We start from the raw sequence: 21,570 nt of genomic DNA, 5'->3' as shown, positions 1-21,570 counted from the left end.
ATTTCATAGTTTTTAAATTGAATTTAAAATGGAAACGTTTTCGTGATTACTGCATAAAATATGTATTTGAGTGTATATATACATATATATGAAGGTAAGGTGCTGAAATACATAAAATTAATGTTAATTTATTATTTAAATAACTGATTTTAAATATATATATTTGCATTTTTGTGATTGTTGCATAATTATTTGAGTATACTGTGTAATCGTTCAGGTAAATGAGGGGGATGTAGTGCTGAACTAAATATTAATGTATCTTAATCTTTACGTTGTGAATGTTTATATTGATACATATTTGTATTTTTAAAATAAAATACAATAAAAAAACATTTATTTAATTACATGAAAATAATTTAGCAGAGATCAAGGACATGAGGAGACAGATTTTTCAGATGAATATAATTGATTCTTTTTTTTTATACAGTATAAATGTTAAAAACAGACAATCGAAAAAGCATGATAACAAATTGACCTTCACGTAACTTGGTCAGAAACTTCATTTCACCATTTGGTCTCTTTAAGTAAGCACATGGGGCAGTTTCTCTTCATCATAATAAAAAAAATAAGCTTTCATTAAGACAAGTGAGTAATGAGATATGTTCAATGAAAACTTGGCTACAACTCCAACAGAATGGATTGTTCGACCAGCTCGTTGTTGTTGGTTTTCACATTGTCAGCACATGACTGACGGCTTGACAGCTTTCTGGACGCATGAACAACATGAAAAAGAGCACACACAATGTATTTAAAAATCCAACAAAAATTCACCGCCCTGTCACACACAAGTGCGTCTCAAAGAATGCGAAAACATAAATAAAAAAATAAAAAGTATTTTCTTTGAGATGGGAATTGCTTTTGACGCTTTGGTGATGCTCAGAAAACAACATTCACAAACTTCTTGTAGCCATGCCAGTCCATCGACGGCACATTGTTGTAATAAATGTGCTCAATCATGAGTCAGCTGATACACAAAGGCCTTCTGTGGCAGTGCCATTGTTAGTGAAGACATACAACAGGTATTAAGTACTTATTTAAAAATACAGCAGGAATGCTCATCCACAGGTACAAAAAAATGCCCCCCCCAAAAAAAATAACACAGTTCTACTTGACACCATCAAGTTGAAGCGTCCCCCCCGTCTCTGAGGGTGCGTGCACTCTGGACTCCTGACAACATGACATCAATCATCTTCTATTGGTCACGCTGCAATGAGGCTTGTCTCGTGTGGGTTATGATGCGATGACGGTGGGCTTGGTCAAAAGCACTACATCCAGGCCAAGCGAGAAGAAAAAAATTAAATAAAATAAAAATAAAAAAAATCACTGTGGCCGGACTTTACCCCCCCAAAAAAATTTCACATACGCCTGAATATCTGAGCACAAACAGGCCCAAAATTCAACATAGTTCAGTATATAGTGCAAAATGATCATTTCTTTTGGTTAGTCATCAGAAGGGGATGTCTGCTCTCCTTCACAGGCACATTTGCGTGTGTGTGTGTGTGTCTGTGTGTGTGTGGTTATGTGGGTATGCTTCCATTAAGGAACGTGAGAAGGTCGTCTGCTTCCGGAGATTCCCTCTTCATGTGGAATGATTTTTCTCTGGCCTTTTTTCTACATTTTTCCTGATTCAACAAGAAGGACAGTTATGAGTCATGTAATGTGATGTGATGTACGTCACACAACGAACCAGTACAGTGAACCCCCACCTATTTTGCGGTGGAAACTTATGAACAACTATTCAAAGAAAAACTAACGTATACACACACACACACACACACATCTTTGAAAACAATAAAATGGCAAATAGGAAAGTCCATCCATTTTCTATACCCCAGATCCTGTTCAGGGTTGCAGGGAGCCGCAGCCCAGCTGACTTTGGAGAAAAGGCAGACTGCAGCCTGGGCTGATCGCCAGTCAATCGCAAGGCACATGTTGTGATAGACCACCATTCACACTCACATTCACACCATCACGAGTGGGAACTGAACTCACATTGCCTGCACTAGAGTCAGGCTTGTGAACCACTATAGTATCTGCGACACGAATAGGAAAATAGTAATTACTATTTTTACCAGTTGAAAGGTGTTTTGGGATCATAGTTTGTGGCATATTTAGGGTTTAAACTATCAGTGTAGAAAATTATAAACATTTTTTGTGTGGGGGGGGGGGGGGGGGGGGGGTGCAAAAGGATGGGAACAAGCCCTGTCGTGGTTAGTTCAGTGTTAGTGACTTCTCCATGCTCCTTGAAAGTGATTTCATTTTGTATTTGTGTGACTAACTGACTGTTCTGTTCAATAAATGGCTGAAAGTGCATTGGGCACTGTCGCTCCTTGTAATTTGGCATCTTGTAGCATTGTAGAAAGAGCACTCTACTGTGCATAATTGTTTTAGCAAATAGCTGAGGATAGATAGGTTCCACAGAAAAAAAATGCAAACGGGTGGTTTGGGAATAGTTAACTGCGAATAGGCGAGGGTTCACTCGCACATTTTCAAAGTTCACATCAAGATTTGGCCAACCTGTCAGAGGCGCCGGCTCCCATAGACAGAGAGGCAATGGCGTCAACGGCCTCGCTGTCTGAGTCTCGCCTCAACCACCGCCTCTGGGCCTGCAGGTAGGACAACTCCACGGTGGCGGCCGAGTCCTTCACGCTCTGCCAGTAGTCACCTGACACGTGCGAAAAAAGAGAGGGAGGGGTAGCAAGATGAATAGCGTGTTCGTGGTGAAGGCTGTCATCTGCTCAGAGCTGTTTAATATCACGCCATCCAAACAGCTCGCGGCCTAAATATCCTTGTTGATAACATCAGAAATGTAAACTGAAAGGGCGTGTGACACACATTGAGAGGAAGTTTCAATCAGGCCAATGTGTTGCGAGAATACAACTCCCATATATTTCACCCCAGGCCTAAATCATAGGCTTAACATTCTTGTGGCTTTGCAAATATTTTTAATTAATCTAATTTGGTTGGGATAACATTTGTGTGCAATCAGGAGGGGCTGTTGCGAAGGTCGTGTGCCAGAGAAGTGTTTGAAGATAATTGGAGCCAGGGCGGCTTTGTGTGTGTGCGTGTGTGTGGGATGGCTGGAGGGAGGGATGAGCGCCGGGGGTGTAAACGAGGAGAGGTGACCAGGGATCAGCAGTGATGAGGTGGAGGAAAAAGAAGGGAAGCACCTCAGAAGATTCAATCACACACAATAGAAATAGAACTACTCCGGGACGCTGGAAACCTTTCCCAAAGGAAATAATAGAAATGAAACCATTCCAGGCTTAGACTGTTACCGTGTTCAAATGGTTTATTAACTATACAGGCAATGTTTTAAGTACCCATTTTCATGTTTTCCACTGTCAAACAAGTGTAAAAAGAATGAACCACAGTAAAGTGTAATAATGCTGTCTGTTTCATTGTGCCCTGTGATCGACTGGCGACTCGTCCAGGGTGCAGTCTGCCTTTCACCGGGAGTCAGCCGGCACGGGCTCCAGCTACCCACAACCCTGAACAGGATAAGTGGCACAGAAAATGGATGGATGGATGTGTTAATAGTTGCAAATATGTCAAATCAATAGTCTGATGGTGTAATGATGGTGTACTGTTATGCAACAAATCTCAGTAGGAGAAGACTAAGAACTTTCTTAGTAGTCACATATTGGAAATAAGAAGTTAACCTTTTTAAAACATAAAAACGGCAAAACACTGTGCGCTCTATTGTTGTGACTGTTGTAAATCCAGTGCTGCGTGTGGGTCAACTCTGTGAGGAGGCGCGTTTAACCCAATTGGTAATTTGGTGGACTGACTTACATCAGCAGCCCATTTAAAAGTGGGACGTCTGCGCTGGTCTGGCTGTGTTCACAGCCGACTTCAATCCTGTCCAATCGAAGCGGTTCCTCTCATTGCCTTTAAAAGCGGTGTAATAGTCTCCCATGGAGACGTCGCTACATTATATGTGGAAAAGGACGCAGCAATCAGTGCGTGAATAGCCCCCGTAGCGGGTACCCTTATTAAATACATAATACAGATGGTGAAAATAGCTGGCAACCTAAATATGTCCGCGGACATGTAGCTATATCCCCTCTTATGATCGGTAATGTACTCTCCCCCATTGATAGCTGTGTGTCGGCTACTATGTTAGAAAATATAAAAAATATAATAATAATAATAATGCGTTCCATGAATTGCTTTCTACAATGATTAAGAGTGTTGGATGCCCACTGTCATCCACCACACATCCGAGGAGCTTGTGTGTCTGTCTGCCTGCATGTGCCCCAATCAAATTCACCAAAATCACGTTAGACCACCTGCGGCAAAAGTAAAACACGGTCTCACTCCTCCAAGCGCATCTCCAAGGGCACGTCCTCGCTGTGCCGACATCGCCAAGCAGGCCTGCCAAATTGGAAAACACATGCAGCAGGTCTTGCGCTTACACGAAAATCAAGATGCGCATCTATGAAAATAGAGCATCTTTACCTTAACTTTGAGAACAAGAAACACATATGGTGATGCAAAAATCCACAAAAAGCCAAAGCAAAAGAAAGAAACCCACAAGGATCATTCTTTAATGCTCGCTGAATTGAACTTCCGCAAAGTCTGCTGACATCTCGCAGGATCATCTCCTGTGAAGTCAAATTGGAGTGTTGTGCGACATTAAAGGGTAGTTTGCCATTTCCCCCCCCAAATCTCTTTTTGCCACAATTGTGAAATCTGTCAGTATGACCTGACAGAAGTACATCAGTAAAATCATCTGTGAAAAAAAATAAAAATAAAAAAAAACCAGCCCTCTCTGGCCCCATTTTATACCTCTGATTTGATCTTTCAGAAATCCCCGCGCCTGAGAAAAAACAACCAAACTAACAGAGAGAAGTCTGTTAGTGAGGGGTGCGGCTTTGGTCGAAGACTCGAGGGGGGAAGTATTAGTGAAGTGAGGAAAGATTCAAATCTTTAAAGATGATTTCTTCCTGAAGACTTGCGACTTTTGAGGTTCCAATGTAGTTTTTTTTTTTTTTTTCCAGAAATGCCATCATATTTCATCTGAGGTTTACGTTAAGTGAAAATTCAACTGGAGTCTGTGGCAGTACTAAGGACTAACCATCACCACACTGTGCTTCCCTATTGTGAAAATCTCAACGTTAATTATTGAACAACCAAGGACCAGTCTGGAAAAGTGAGGCTCAGTGAAGTTGTGGACATGGTGGCAGGGGGTCTTTGGGTTTGGTTATATGTCCATGTGCCGTCCATTCGCATAGTGTAATGTATGAAGTGCTGCCTCCACGAGTGAAAGGGGTTTTATTTCATCCATCTAATTTCTGTACCGCTTATCCTCACTCGGGTTACGGGCGTGCTGGAGCCTATCCCAGCTATCTTGGGGCGAAAGGCAGGGTACACCCTGAACTGCCGCCAGCCAATCGCAGGGCACATAGAAACAAACAACCATTTGCACTCACATTCACACCTATGGGCAATTTAGAGTCTTCAACCAACCTACCAAGCATGTTTTTGGGATGTGGGAGAAAGGGACGGGGAGAACAGGCAAACTCCACACAGGCGGGGCCGGGACTTGAACCCCAGTCCTCAGAACTGTGAGGCAGATGCGCTAACCAGTCCCCCACTGTGCCGCCCAGGATTTTATTTATTATTATTATTTTTTTTACAGGCACTTACTTTTTTCCACACTCCCTTAGCTTCAACCCCAGTCGTCATGGTAATGAACTCCATACTCACCACTGGCCCAGCATTATATATATTTATATGCACATATGCATGTAGTTATAATAAAATTTATTGTATTAAATGATTTATAACACTATTATACTTCAATACCACTTTCACCGTTTACCTCCCCCACCCCTCATCTGTTCTTATCTATTCCTAGTCATGCATTTATTTATTGATTTATTTTCTGTAAAGCAACTTTGAGTATCATGAAGTGTTGTATTGGATGAGTCTCATCTATTATTATTATTAGTATTAATATTGTTATTATTATTATTGTTATTATTATTATTATTATAATTATATTATAATTTATTAATATGATTTGTCAGAGTAGACTTGCTGATTTTGAAAGTGCATTAACATGTTTGATGTGACTTTGGGAAGTTTTTTTGAAGCACATAAGGCAAATAGTCTAGGTCCATTTATATCCCAAAAAGGGAAGGGGAGTGCGTATGTTCCCCTATTGATGCTACCACCTGTGCTGTGTTTATGTCATTTTTGCTCACCTTGAACCTGGATGACACTCAGTAGTGACTGCATGGCATTATCGCAAGGCTTTTGGTCCAACACGGACTGTGACAAAGGCTCCACCTGGGGTCCAACAAAGAGGCATTGGTAACATGATGCATGCACAAAGAGAAACACATACACACATACACGTACACACACACACACGGCTCACCTCCATTCCCAGCAAGGCGCTGACGCAGGCTTCAGAGGCATCACAGATGGCCTTGAGGTCTTGTCCCCCCTCCAGAGCCAGAACCACACGACCCCCGGCTAGTGACATCAGCTGTCGAGTAAGGAACCCAAAACCTGGTAGGACACGCATACACAAAGTTTCATCCAGATCAAGTCTGTGCTTCTCTCTGTGAATGCACGGCCAACTGAGTCTTACACTTGGCTGTGACCTTGTAGCCACCCATTGGCGGCGAATGGCCTTCGACTGCATCAAATCCCGCCGAAACCAGCACCATGTCTGGGGAGAACTGGTGGGCGATGGGCATCACCACGGCTCTGAGGAGCACCACAGGCAAATGTAAACGTGATGACTTCATATGTACCTTCACGAAGCTCAGGGGTCCGTTTGGAGTTACAATGGAACCCCAAATTCTGAGCTCCTTTAAGGTCATAGAATTTGGACTATGAACTCACATCGTGAAGACATGGAGGCTAACATTAGGTGCTAAAGCTACATTTACACTATGTTTCTGGCAGCTACAGTATGGCAGCCCTGTTGAACCGAGACGTAGTGCGCCGTGGAATTTTGGACATTTTTGACTCTATATTATACAGTAGTTTTGTTAGGTTTTGAGAAGTCTTCTCACAATATCCATGATAGCCCCAGAGGCTCCAAGACACACTACGGTGGGTCCCGTGCTCTACCACGGACGCCAGTAAGTTCCCTACCGATCCGGCACATTCTGACGGGGTTCTTTTCATCAAGGTCCAACACGTTTTTCACATTCTGTCAAGGCTTTCTAAGGATAAAACATGGATATTTGCAACCACGAGATAAAAAGAAAGCTTGAAAGCAAGAGCAAGCATTGTATTCTAAAGCTACGTTTACACTTTCCGTGGACAAAACAGGTAATGAGACAACCCGGAGTGGGATGGACAAACGTGACAGGCTATGATTTCAGTGGATGCCCGGCGAGATCTTAAAAATGTCGAAACATTGACCACAGGAGAGAGAAACCTAGTCAGCGGTAGTAAAATGGTGTCAATGTAGCTTAACACTAGGTGCTAAATAGCTAGCCAGACAGTTTGCTACGGAAGCAGTGGAGTCAACTGGATAGCCTAGGGGTGGGCATACTTTTGTGCTCAAGGGCCATATTTGATTTTGAATAAGATAAATAAAAATTGTATATGTAAAACTTCTTATTTTAACAAATATCTTTATTGTTTACAATTAAAAACATTGACAATTTTTTAAAATGATTTTGATGTAATAGATGAATGAATAATAAATATAATTTAATTAACCAGTTTTCTGGAAAAATATTTTGCTAAATTGAAGCAACAAATACTGCAGGACTATTGATAATGTAAATGCTTGGTGTGCCGTATTAAAGAACGGGGCCATGCTTTGCCCACCCTTGGGGGTAACCCAATAGTTAGCTAGCTATAGCTATGTCTCATTAAAATTTTGATTTTACCAGTAGTGGTTAACTTCTTTTTACATTTGTGTAACAGTTCCATCCATCCATTTTCTACAACGCTTGTCCTGATTAGGGTCGCGGGTGATCCCAGCTGGCTTTGGGGGAGAGTACACCCTGGACTGGTCGCCTGTCCATCGCAGAGCATGTAGACCAGGAGTGTCAAACTCATTTTTGTCGTGGGCCACATTGTCGTTACGGTTTCCCTCAGAGGGCCGTTATGAATGTGAAACCAAAAACATGTTTGATCACCTCATCATATTATTACACACAACAAAATGATGGATAACTAGTTTTGAAATCAGAGGTCAAGGATAATATTTGTTCAACTGCTGTTAAAGTTACCATAAAAGGTGTTTGGTAAACCAAAAAAAACGTTTGCAATATCTCAACATGATTATTTATTAAATATGACAATTTAAAATTTTGGTAGAGATTTTAGCAAGAATCATGGAAGTCGACGCACATGATTTTCTTTTGCGGGCCACATAAAATGATGTGGCGGGCCAGATCTGGCCCCCGGGCCTTGAGTTTGATACCAGTGATGTAGACAAACAAGCATTTACAATTATGGACACTTCAGAGCAGTGGTTGTCTATCGTCTTACACCGAGTACCACCTACAATTATTTGGCTCTCCAAGTACCACCATCATGATCAAAATTAAAATACCATAGTGGAGTAGGCCTAGGTCTTCATCAAATACGAGACAGTGATTTTATTCTTAAATAGTTAGAATATATTATGAATATATGAGTTTATTATTGTAAGTCTCCATAGCATTATGCAGTTTGAACATTAACACTGCACTTAAATATGGGAAAACAATATTAAAAAAAACTGTACTTAATGATTTAAATGAAGGTAAATACAACTGAACTGTACTTAACAAATGAACTGTATTGGATTTTTAAAAAGGTTCAAGGCATTCTAACATAATGCACAGTTTGAACATTTAATTCTGTGATTCTTCACTTGCCACGAGAGGGGTGCCCGCACACCACGAGTACCGCACTTCGAGAATGACTGCTTTAGAGTATTCAGTGAACCTATCATGCATGTTTTTGGAATGTGGGAGGAAGCAGGAGAACCCAGAGAAAACCTACGCAAGCGCAGGGATAACATGCAAACTCCACACAGGAATACCGGAGCCGAGATTCAAATCCATAACCTCAACACCGCAAGGCACACATGCTAACCACTTGTTCGAAAATAAGACATGCTGCGGGATATTTATTTTGCTCTGCTACGTCAAACTTAAAGAGTGTTTTAACTAAAACTACTTGTGGTTACCTTTTACATTTGTATAAAAAGTTTTAAATGTTTAGCACTGGAACATATTATTTCTATTTCCATCATTTCCCAAGGGAGTATATGTATTCAATACCGGAAAGAAATTCTGCTGTTGACCAGCGCCCCAGATCTAATAGTGTCTGACCTTTGAGATTTCACTGTACATGACGAAGTAAAGAAACTGACACTTCACTGCAAAATGTGTCAATTGAAAAAGAGATAAATGATAGAAATTTGACGTGTGTAATGTTTGTGTGAAAGGACTGGTGGTAAGAGCAGCAGTTTCCAGGTGTGAACATGTGCAAAAATAGTGCAAGGGAAAACAACGTGCGAGGGAAGGCCTGTGACACAAACAGGTAGAAATGAGACACCCTGTGCTCTCCAGGGAGAACACTTTCCTTGGTTCCTACTTCCTTCCCTCACTTGGCTGCCAAAGCGCTCACACGGCCCATGCTGTGTCTGATTCTCTCTCTTTCGGCGGTAGTTCAAAGGCGTTTGTGTGCGTCTGGTTCCTATTAGGAGCTCGTCCCTCTTCTCACGTCACTGACAGCCACCCATCTGGGATCCATTGGGCCTAATTACGCCGCCTTTGGATTCTCTAACAATTGCACCCCCCACTCCCTCTCTCCTCCTCTGTATTCTCCTCTCCTCCACACTTTGGGATGTGTCAGTAGCCAGCGAGAGATGAACACACAGCGCTACTGGCCAGTAGAATGACCTTAAATATGGACCACCGTCGTGATCCTCCAAACATACACAAAACATCATGACACCTCAACTCAACGCACCTCAGCTTTAATTTGATTGTACTTGAGTCTCAAAACCACTGGAAACCACAAGCCTGTCACTTACAGGCAGCCAAAAACAGACACACATCACCCGCGACCGAGTCTGGCTGGCTTTTCCCTCCATCCCAAGGAGAGTCCGGAACACCCTGTCATCCAAACAATGGATTCAAATTAAACTATGCAAACTGGCAGCGCACCGACAGAATAAACAGGAACTTATGATGCATTAAATTGTATCCATTTAGCGTGTTATGCCTTTCAGTGTACCAATCACCTAATGAGAACAAATGCAGTGAGACATTATACTGTAATGCAATTCAGTGTGCGTTGCTCTTTGAAGTTAGCGAAGGATGTTTAATCTTGCTCACTTCTTGTCTTAATTAGGCTATGTTCACACTGCAGGTCAATTGCCTTTTTTTTTTTTGTATCTGATTTTTACATATCAATGTGAAGAGTAAAATTGCGTTTTTTTTGTTTTCATATCCAACCCAGGCCTCTTTCATATGTGGATATAAATCGGATATGTTTGCGCACGGCGCACTCATCCGACCTATCAAAGGCAACCAACGTCACAATTGTTCGACAAAACAGACACGCGACAAAAGCAAACGACAGACAAAGGAGCAGAAAACAGGTACGGGCGAAAAGAAGATGCTTTACAACTGATAAATATAAAATAATGTTGGCTCCGGTGGCACAAAATTGAAATTGCCACAAATGCGTCAATGACGAGACCTCCACAAGGAGCCACATTTACGTAAAGATGCCGCCTCCCAGTTGTTCACATGCATGTGACGTCACAGACGCATTCCGTCAACAGTACAAGTTGCATTTTTTTGGTTGTAATGTGAACGGCTACATAAAAAGATCGAATTGAACAAAACATCCGAATTGGGCATCATGCCCTGCAGAGTGAACGTAGCCTTAGAAATGTTATATAGTGGCTGTAATTATGATGCTGTTCAAGCACAATTTGATGTACAATAGATAGACAGACAGGCAGACAGACAGACAGACAGACAGACAGACAGACAGACAGACAGACCCCGATGTCCAGCCACTGGTGCTCTCAGTGCCGGTCCCGAGCCATAACTCACGCAGGAGCTGCTGTCGGCCAGACACTCACATGCAGAAACAGCTTGAGACCAACCGGCCAACCTCCCTCCAGCTCGTCATGTCATACGCCACCCTACCAGGCTCCGCCTCTTAAAGGCACACACTTAACACTTAATACGTACAGTATTTTCTGTACATTTTCTACTTGCAATTTTTGGGTATTGATATGCATTTAAATGTGTTTAAAGCATGTAGGAGGGGTACAACTATTAAGAAAAAAGAAAGGTTTATATGGTTTCTCTTTTTGTTCCGGTTGGGTCTGGAATGTATTCCTGTGATGAACGGTGATTTATTGTATACACATTCTTGATTTTCAGCGTTTTAGTCTCCAAAACATTTTCATGTAAAGAATGGCCCAGACAGCTGCTAATGCTGTCGTGTAAACTTCCCCTGAGGTTCAGGTACAGCCACCGACAGAACAGCCCCCACAGAATCACACGACACTGCGAATACTGTAAAGATTGTGGTTAGCAAAGGAAGTTTTACACATGAAAACGCTTCTCTTTTCCCGATACTGGGTAAAAAACCAAAACCAAACGGCTGCTCCGGAAAGAACCAGTTGTTCCTTAATTACCATTCTAAACTCTAGTAAACACTGGACTTAGTGTTTCAAAGCCGGCATACCGGGCCTATGGCTTTTATTTTATTTTTTCACCATTACGGGTAACCTCATTAGCATTTTTCCTTTGACGAGGGGCCCACCCACTGAGTGTGCGGGACGTTGATCTGAAATAGGGTTTCATCATCTGGGTGTGAGCCACTAGTGGAAACATATCACAGTATTGAGCTGAACAAACAAATTTATTACAGGAAAAATGCAATAAATCAAAGAAAATGTAAGATGAGTGACATCCCAAAGTAAAAACCTTTTTTGTAAATTGGTTTAATCAAGGAAGGAGAGGTAATATGACCGTCAATGCCTAAAGCTTCATCCAATTATACTGTAGTATAGCAACTTGTTAAAAGGTAAATTGTAACCATTGTAAATTAGGTTTGCTCTCCACATCATTTGGTAGAGTCATATTATTAAAAAGTTTTGCTGTGGCATAGGGCATATTTTAGTTCTGTTGCATGAGTTGAAAGTATGGGTCTCAATTTGCAGAAATATTGATTATGCGGAGGTCCACTCATTTGCAACAAGCTTTGGTTAGTGACTAAAATAATGAAATTACATAAAATCTTAAATGATTCCTCTACAAGGCAGCTGACCTTGGCCCTGATCAACACTATCACCAGGTGGAGAGCTCTCCCGTGAGTTGTCACTTCAGGAATAAAGTGCAACTATTGTAAAGTATAGTTATTTAGAAAGTGTATGATATTTAAAATTTTGTGTACAATCTTTATTGGTATCAATAACTCTTGTTATATTTTTCAGAAATAGAGTCAGGGCACGCAGACTAAACCGTACCTTCAGCAAAAAGGCTTGCGGTCGAGATTTCTTTTTTTTATATAAAGTTGAGTAGAGTATAATAAAAAATAGCCATGATTCAGAGTTGCATTATATGTTATGAAACAGGAAGAGTTTTTCTTACAGAACAATTATGTTTCTCCAATCTAGGGGAAACTGAAAATAAAATCATCTAAGATATGTGCTTTTTATAAAACAAAATATGTTTGTACTAACTTCTTTTGGTTAAATGATTAGATCAAGACTTGAAAAGTGTGTTTTCATGGCCATTAATTTTTTTTTTGGAATTTCATAATTTTATTTGTATAACATATATATATGCAACAAATATGTTACATAAGATCAAGTGGGCTGGGCACTGTTAGTGTATGACTGAAATTCTATTCTAATCTGTGGGTGTGCAACTTCAAATTCAATTCATCCATCCATCTATCCATTTTCACACACAGACACTAGATTATATTTTTCAAAAGCATGCATGTTGTTTAAAAGGCGATTTAACTTTTAAGATGATAGAACTATTATGTGTGTGTGGGTGAAAAAGAAAAAGAAAACTCTGATAAGATGTATTCCTGAGACTTGGGTAAAGAATTGACGGCGACAATAGTTATTTTTACCTGAATGCAGCCAGATACTCGGCATCACCCATGGGAGGTTTCAAACCGCCTGTCCATCCAATGTTCACGTTGAAACCCTCGCCCGCCCCTGCACCAACCTGGAAGAGCACAGTGAGAGTAAATGTTCAAAATGCTCATTTTAAATGTGCACGATAGTTTTTATTTTGCTATATTCTCCAACATTACAGTCAGGTAGAGCTAAGGGAGGTCCCTTGACCTCACATATTTAGGGAAACTGAGGCCCAGTCTTGGAAAGAAGGTCTAAGGATTCCTCGTTCTCTTTGTAGTCCTGCTAACAGCCATTTAGCCCTCCTCACAGCCCTTTGCCATCAGTCAATGTGTCAGTATGAAGGGAGCGTGTGGAGGCTGATTGACACGGTCTTGGCAACAAGGTGTGGTAATGTGTGTGCATGTGTATGGCTGTGAGAGCAAGAAAAGAATGCTGATGAGCATTGCAGAGCGCCTGACTCCATTCTTCTCTCAGAGGACGGGATGTTCACAGGGCAAACACAAAACACATGAGGCCTTCCACCCTGTGCCAACTGGTAATGTACTCGCATGCGCGTGTGCGCGCACCCACACAGTCACACAATTCCTACTATTGCTCCAAGTATCTTGTGCTCTCTTATGTTGTGTCTTCCTTTCATGTTGAAAGCGTTGCTGGAATAGATTAGGACTTCGCTGGTTACTGTGTGGTACACAGCAGTCTGCGTTATGACTATGACATCACAACCTTACCCCATGGAGAGTTATATACCTACACGGGGGGACAGTGAGACTCCAGTGGTTTACCGCACAGCTAAACAGAGGTTGAAGGGCCACTTAAGGCGAAACCACATCCAAGTCGACCGAGTGTTTTATGTACCATCCTCATCAGGGGAATTTATGGGAAAACATTGACCATTTACCCTCATTATTGGGGGAGAGAAGATGGGAGAAAAAGAGGAAGGAATGTGTGGGATTGAATGGTTGTTGGGAATTCTATCATGGGTACATTGAGACAGTGTAGAATGGCACCCAGGCAGATTTCATAGGCAGCTTCATCTCTTGTATGAAAATAGGCCTGTATACACATCTTTTTAGGACGTTCTACTCTAATCTGCTCAAACATGAACACCGGAGAAGAAAAAAAGTCTGTGTCATACACACCAAGAGTAATGACACAGACAATGGCAATACGGGTCACAGCAAGCAGAAGTACACTTCCAATTACTTTAACCTGAATAGTGGAATATATCTGGATAGCTCCTTCTTTCTAATCTCACATCAGGCGAAATCATGAGCTCTGTAAGCAGCTGCATTCGTGTACCATCAACAATTATTTCTCAGTGAATCTGAGTTTTAAGTACAGGGGCTTCTCACGGGTGGTTGCTATGAATGCTTTTACTTGTGTCACTCAGGCGGCGCATTACACAAGATTACAGTGATTTATGAAGGACTTGCTGTGGCCCATAATGACAACTACTGCTTACCTAATCATAGCCCTCACCTTGAACACATGCTTATTTTAACCAAGGACTCAACGAGGAATGCAAGGTTGTAGATGACCACAATTTAATTCCACTGGACATCTTTTAGTTTCATCAGCCCTTATCAACAAATGGGAACCTTTTTGGCCCGTGTTGAGAACTGAAGGATTGGAGAACAAAATGACAGTGACCTATGTTAAGCACGTAACATATCTAATATGTGTTCAATGAATACCAATTGAGCCTCAGTATCATAATGGGACACATCCACCTGTCCATCTATCCATCCATCCATTTTCTGTAGCACTTATCCTCATTAGTAGTATTGTGGGTGATCTGGAGACAACATATCTGAGCTGACTTTGGGTGAGTGGCGGGGTACACCTTGGACTGGTCGCCAGGAATATCCAGAAAAAAAAACCACGAAATGAACAGGGACAACATGCAAACTCCATGCCGGAAGGCCAGTCAAGGACACGAGGTTTAGAACCTGAACCTCAGAAGTGTGAGGCAATGGGAAACAATATATTTCTATCTTTAAGTGCCAGTTTTTGCTTCTAATTGAAACAGTAGCCTGCGATTGGCTGGCAACCAGTTCAGGGTGTAGCCCGCCTCCTGCCCGATGACAGCTGAGATAGGCTCCAGCACGCCCGTGACCCCAGTGAGGAGAAGCGGCTCAGAAAATGGATGGATGGATAGAACAGTAGCCCCTTTCACACTGGGTTTCCTAAAAATTGGCACATCAGAGGAGTAAACAATACAACCAGCATTAATTTACCTGTGTGTTTCAGACAGAACTTGTGCACTTTCACACAGCTTTTTAGCTGATGTGGCTACCAGAAAACATAATTATATGGGCAGCAATGCCAGTGTACTAAGCGAACAGCAACAAATGAGCAAAAAGCAGAGAAAAAGCCAGCTATTTGTGAAGGACTACTGTGTCTCTATCTACCTCGTTGGGATGCCCACCACCAGGGAAGAAGTTGCCGTTATCGTAGCGATGTAGCGAGATATACAGGACACTTGGGTCATTGTAGAAGGCTTCCTGGGTGCCATTGCCATGGTGAACATCCTGGACATTGATGGTGACAGAAGAAGTTAAAATCAACAAACTGAAGACTAGCGTGTATTTCAGGTTTCAGATGTATTTTAAATGGACTTTTATATCAAATTTGAATGGATGTCCTATATTGCAATCGAATGAAAAAAATGTGTGTACTACAGCAACACACACAGGACATCTAGTATTTGCTTGAGTGTATTCACAACTGTAAAAGACTGCAGTGCTCTTGTATCAATGACAACAAATGTGTACATGTGTTTCTCCCTGCCCATGAGGGAATCAGTGAGTGACCCTGGTCATGCTGTGGCTCCTCACCCAGTCCACAATTAGGATTTTGCCAACATTGAGTTTCTGTTGTAGTTGCTTGGCAGTGATGGCCACTGAATTGAAGAAACAAAAACCCCTGTGGACAAACAGGAAGGCCATATGTGTTTGTCAGGATACCAACAGCATATTAATATCAAACAACCACCATATGGAGTGTGGGGACCTCTAAAACAAGTCATGTGGTGCTTATTGAGCACAGGTTGGGACAGTCACAGCACGGACCGCCCTTGACACGCTAACATGTAAATATTTTCAGAATGAATGCGTTTTGTGTGATGAGGGAAATGTGTTTTTATACGCCGAGTCAAAAATCTTGAAACAGTAAAAAATGCAGAGGTCACAGACTATGTGACAAAGTGAAACACAAGCTTATCATAAAATTCACCGCTCAAGCCAAAAGATTTACAGAGTATTTTTGACAGGATGTGATGAGGAATGAGCACAGAATGTGGCGCAGCACTTCCCTCCTCACTATAGTGGGAAGAAAATGGTCATATGTGGAAAACAATGGAGGAATGTTAGAGTCAGCAGTGGTCGTAAACTGTATGAGTGTGTTTGTGTATAGGAAGGATATATCGTATATACAGTCTCCTCATAAAGAAAAGTATATCCTCCCATAAATAACTGGTGACATGCACTGCTCAGGACACACGCAAACAGTCCCAGCTGAATGTGGTCGCATGGCTAAATGCTTCCAATCAAAGACTGTCACAGATCCACGCCCACCCATAGAGCGCACACCCAACCGCACACAGGCCGGTCTTAAACGTCGAGTCAGGAGTGCGGCTAATATGTAATAAATGCATTGAAAATTGTTGCAGAGCAGAAACTCGTCTTAATGCACTTACAGAGGGGAGGAGTGTGTGGCATGGTGCCCGGGCGGCCTCACCACTGCAAATCCATTCTGAAAGAGGAGAAGAAAAAAAACTCAACACCTTGCTGACTGTTATGTGTCAAACATCACTCTGAAAAGGTTCACATCTGTCTATTTACAACTGGTGGTGCTCGTGGAGATCATTTAAGACAAAGACTGACCAATGAATCCATGAAAACAAACAATATGTGTTTACCTTGGAACAAATGCATCCAACGTCATACTGTACTTAGTGGGAAAACAAATTTGGATTACGAAGTAGAAATGTTGGCAAATCTCATGAGACTACTCGCTCAGCTTCATAGTAAAAAGTTAAGTAACATCAAATGTGTTTCGTGTGTGTAGTTTCGCACTTATTAATTCCAGCAATACCTATAAAGAGCCATTAGGTTAAGTTGTTTTTTTATTCTTTAATTTAATTATGCAGGTACAGTGGTCCAATTCTTGGACTTGTATGAATAGTAGGAACGTTAAAGTCTTAATTAACACTTAAAACATTGCCTGTGTAGTTGACAGAAAGGTTTATAAATGCAATAATTTGTAACTGAAATGAAATGAAAACAACCAAGTGAACCAACATTACTGAACTTGTCAAATAATGACATATGTTTACAAATACTTTTCAGTAAGCTGTTCTACATGTGGCTGAAGGAGAATTGACTAAACTGTAGCCAAAGGATGAGATCCAAGGGAATATTATGACCAATTACTTGATAATGAGCCAAGAGGGAAAATTGGTCAAGTAGGGTGTGGATTTAGATGTCAGATCTAAGATTTCTTTTTCAATGTTTTATTTATTGTTGACACTGCAATTACATTATTGCCACCTTTACAACTTACTGTAGGTGTTCAGACTTGGCGGACTTGTCTGCTCTCTTCTGAGTGTCCTTGTTTAAAGATGTATTATTTTAAGATGACACCCTGCTTTGTAATCCCTACACAAATGTCAACGTTGACAATTCCTTCTGCAACAAAAACACACCTTTAGCTCTCCTTGTGCCACCTTCAGTGCCAGGTCGATGACACAGCCGGCCGCAATACGAGAAGCCGCTGCCGTGTGAAGCTCGTTCCAGACTGTGTCATTATCAACCTGTCAGCAAAATAACAAATTAAGACAACGGTGAAAAGAACATTACACATACAGAACTAAATATACAGTACGTATTGAAATGTATTGTTTTATTTTGAAAGATGAGGGGTTTTTTTTCAAAGTTGTCAAAAAGAATGTCTTGAATGTGTTTCTTCTCTTCTGCCATTGACCAAATCAAATTTAAATAGTTGTTAAAAAATCTAGAACCAAAATGGATTCAAGTCAGTATTCAGCCACACTTGTGTTTCTATTTCTATATGACTTATTTCTAAGTCACGTCTGGCAGCGTCCCACAGTGGAACAATGAAATCAGAGGAATTTCTTTTACCACAGACTTTGCCATCTTGTTCCAATAACTCCGCAAGCAAAGTCATGGACCGGAAATCCAGGCAGATCAGTCATCTTATCAACTGACACCCAGCCCCCTCTCCTCTCCTCTCCTCTCCTCTCCTCTCCTCTCCTCTCCTCTCCTCTCCTCTCCTCTCCTCTCCTCTCCTCTCCTCTCCTCTCCTCTCCTCTCCTCTCCTCTCCTCTCCTCTCCTCTCCTCTCCTCTCCTCTCCTCACTTTCACTTACATTGACTGTTCCACAGACATTTTATTCAGGAGCATCTTTACTTTAAAGAAATATAGTTGACACAAGATCATTTTTTCCATCTCTGTTGCTTCCATACACATTATTTTCCCCTCCCACCCACTACACCACCTTATTTTTTCACCTTGTGCATTTTCTTAAACTGCACTATTTGAAGGTCCATTGGCTTAACTGTGTAATGATGCATGTAATATCTAGTTTGCTGTGATGCAGTTAAAGATGTGATAAGATTCCTAAATGGGGTTTGAAAGATGTGAGACATATACGCAGGCAGTTGCACTCACCCCTACTCCTCCACATGGTAACATAACAAATATACGTTGAGTCAAGATTCCTGCAGGAAGAAATGACTCGGATTCATTAATGATGTTATTATTCTTATTTGAATTATTGTTTATGTTAATGATGTCAGTTAATGTCAGTAACACTTACGAGCCAACTTGGGGTTGTCTAGCTTGAGGCGGTGCAGAGGGTTGGTGCCGTACCGAAGCACGTGTTTTTCTGAATGGACTGACTGCAGCTCTTCTAAAGTGGCCTTCCTACTTCGGATATGCTAAAAACACACACACACATATATAGTACATGCAGATGGCAAATGAAAATGGCAATGAAACATGACGCTGGACACGGCTTTGAAGACAATGAAAGTGATGTGAATCATGCTATGGCATTCGCATTCATCAGATCTCAAAAGAACACGAGAATAACATGTTAGAATTCTGCAACGCCAATCAAGCGTTGGTGTGCGTCCATTTAGTTTCACACCTCACAATGGCTCCACAGGCCTCTTTCTTGAAGTCGGGACCAAATGCTCTGGATTCTCCCAGGATGCTCGGGGTGGCAGCTGTTGTCGCCACAGGTGCACCGGTGCTTTTGCATCTGCGTATCGTAAACGACACCTACACAAAAATGGATTGGTTGAATACTTCCTTTGTTACATTTACAATGTACAGCGTAAATTATTCTCTGCATTGAACCCATTTTGAGAAGCAGTTGGTGCCCAAATCCTGTGTCAGCACCACTTTTGACTCTCAATCGAATTACACTTTATGTCAAAATACACAAGCTGTCACTTGTGAGTAAAAGGGAGCAGACAATTTAATTTTGTCCTGATTTCATCCCAAGTCTCTCCTGTCTGATCGTGTTTTATTTGGCGCAGTTACAGTGGTGTCATAAAACCCAAATAAATGCCAGTTTTAGCTCCTAGACTCCCAGGGTTGGATTTCCAGAATGTCAGCATGGTGAGTGGTTCTACCTTCCGATTTACCACAAACCCACACCAGTTCTGAGCCAAAGCCACTTCAATGTACATGTGCAAGTCAGAGGACAATAAACATGGCACAGACGAGATGAACTTGGTGTGGGGTGGCTTGATTGTCAGAGCTTTGGCAGCAAAATGTTAGCCTTAACATAACAACCTTGAAACAAAACCACCATTCAAGAGTTGAATCGTTTTGAGTTGGGAACAAATAACTGTTTTAGAGGGTGTTGAATCTGTCAATGGTCAATTTTAAAACATTAAATGATGGCGCCGAAGAACTGTTCTGGGTTCAAGTACATTTTTGAAGAGATTGTATTTTGTGATCAATGTAAGCAACAATATTTTTGAATCGAGAGGAAATTATGACATGCCTAGGAAGAAATAAAATATATACTTTTTTTCTGCTTTCCTTCTGTGCGACTCACCAGTGGTGAAGCGGAGCTTGACATCTGTAGTAGGACTGGACAGAGGAACGGGGATAGTTGAGGATGCATTCTGAAGGGGAGGCAGGGAGGTCGAGGCAGGGGAGGACTGCGTTCGGACCAAAGGTTGGTGAGGCCACATAAGGATAGGCGCATTAGGCGAGTCCATGTGGAATCCTGCTCGATGGACCAAGTGCCTCTGTGTTTCCCACGTAAAGCATTAAGAATTTGAGAACAGAACTGGAGGACATGTGAAAGAAACTACCAAATCAAAATTCCCTCTCATGTATCCCATAACTACGCTCGACAATTGTCGGCGGGTTGGCAGCCGTTTTTAAAGATATAGCGCCCCCTTATGTTAAAAGAACATGTTCAAGGAGGTTCATTTGGTTTAACAATCATGAAAGATGTCGATCATTATCGTCGCATTTCAGTCATCAATTGATTTTGATTGATTGATAGTATTTTTTTAAATGATAAATAGTATAGTAATGTTTTTAATTATAAAATACAACTTTGGACTTCAAAGCTTCTGACTCTTTTTGGGGCATTGAACATATTGCTTGTTGCTCTAATTAAAGCATTTCAAGCATCCGTTCCATATACTAATCTAATCATTCTCTTCTTACCTATGGCAACCTTATCCCGGAAGTTCACATCCCAATGAGGTACAGTATGCGCACAACAATGCTCTGCATCTTACGACCAAGTGTCAATTTTACCTGACTGACGGAATGCGAGGTCTCAATCAGGCTTTCCCGTGAGGAGGTAGTGGACTCAGTGTCATAAACGGAGTCTGTGCTGGCAGAACTTTGTCTCCTGCGATAGCTGTCCTCACAAACCGAGCCCGGTTCAGAGCCGCACATGGATCCAGACTCGGATCCAATATCCTCCAGGTCCATGTCCTCTGACGGGATCTGTGTCAGATGAGGATTTTGACTGGATATGGCGAGCTATACACTTAGCAAGTTTACATTGTGACAGATCATAATATTGCAACTCTACTGTACATAACTAATATAGAACTACTTTGTGTGAAACATGCACGCGTCTGCAACCAACACCGCTCACCTTGCTCAGGAGGGAATTCAACTTAAACCTATCCGTCCCACTCTTGTGGCACTGCTGAGGCAGCTGGTGCTGAGTGTGACAGTGCAGGCTGGCATGCAGAGGAAGGGCCGAGTGGCTGTAGGGCGGAGGTTCAGAGCGTGTTCGCTCCAAGGGTTTGTGGGACGAAAAGGTGGTGAGGCCTTCTCTTCTTGTTGGGGAGGCCAGGTGAGGTCGCTGTTGCAGAAGTGGAGGGCTCAAACCTTGATCTGCGAACAAAAAGAGAATACAATAGGAGGAGGGGCAGAAAAAAAAGAAAGAAAGAAAGAAAATAAGAT

General features: G+C 41.7%; 1 protein-coding gene across 2 annotated transcripts in view; it reads right to left on the bottom strand.

Moving 5' to 3' along the window:
• Nucleotides 1-385: 385 nt before the first annotated feature.
• The window catches only part of LOC133483360 (histone deacetylase 7-like), a 42,925-nt gene continuing 21,740 nt past the window's right edge, over nt 386-21,570 (bottom strand). For both annotated transcript variants that reach the window (XM_061784488.1, XM_061784489.1), the window contains exons 10-25: nt 21,257-21,501; nt 20,908-21,102; nt 20,189-20,384; nt 19,268-19,401; nt 18,935-19,055; nt 18,787-18,836; nt 17,802-17,909; nt 16,794-16,849; nt 15,934-16,021; nt 15,508-15,627; nt 13,087-13,184; nt 6,605-6,723; nt 6,389-6,522; nt 6,213-6,297; nt 2,518-2,665; nt 386-1,622 (exon numbers count right to left, since the gene is read on the bottom strand). In XM_061784488.1, coding sequence (XP_061640472.1) covers nt 1,580-1,622; nt 2,518-2,665; nt 6,213-6,297; nt 6,389-6,522; nt 6,605-6,723; nt 13,087-13,184; nt 15,508-15,627; nt 15,934-16,021; nt 16,794-16,849; nt 17,802-17,909; nt 18,787-18,836; nt 18,935-19,055; nt 19,268-19,401; nt 20,189-20,384; nt 20,908-21,102; nt 21,257-21,501 — 1,940 coding nt within the window. In that variant the 3' untranslated portion in view covers nt 386-1,579. The remainder of the gene's footprint in view (nt 1,623-2,517; nt 2,666-6,212; nt 6,298-6,388; nt 6,523-6,604; nt 6,724-13,086; nt 13,185-15,507; nt 15,628-15,933; nt 16,022-16,793; nt 16,850-17,801; nt 17,910-18,786; nt 18,837-18,934; nt 19,056-19,267; nt 19,402-20,188; nt 20,385-20,907; nt 21,103-21,256; nt 21,502-21,570) is intronic.

Source organism: Phyllopteryx taeniolatus, chromosome 9 (assembly GCF_024500385.1).
Source record: "Phyllopteryx taeniolatus isolate TA_2022b chromosome 9, UOR_Ptae_1.2, whole genome shotgun sequence".
Lineage (NCBI taxonomy): Eukaryota > Metazoa > Chordata > Actinopteri > Syngnathiformes > Syngnathidae > Phyllopteryx > Phyllopteryx taeniolatus.
This window is presented reverse-complemented; position numbering and strand designations above follow the sequence as displayed.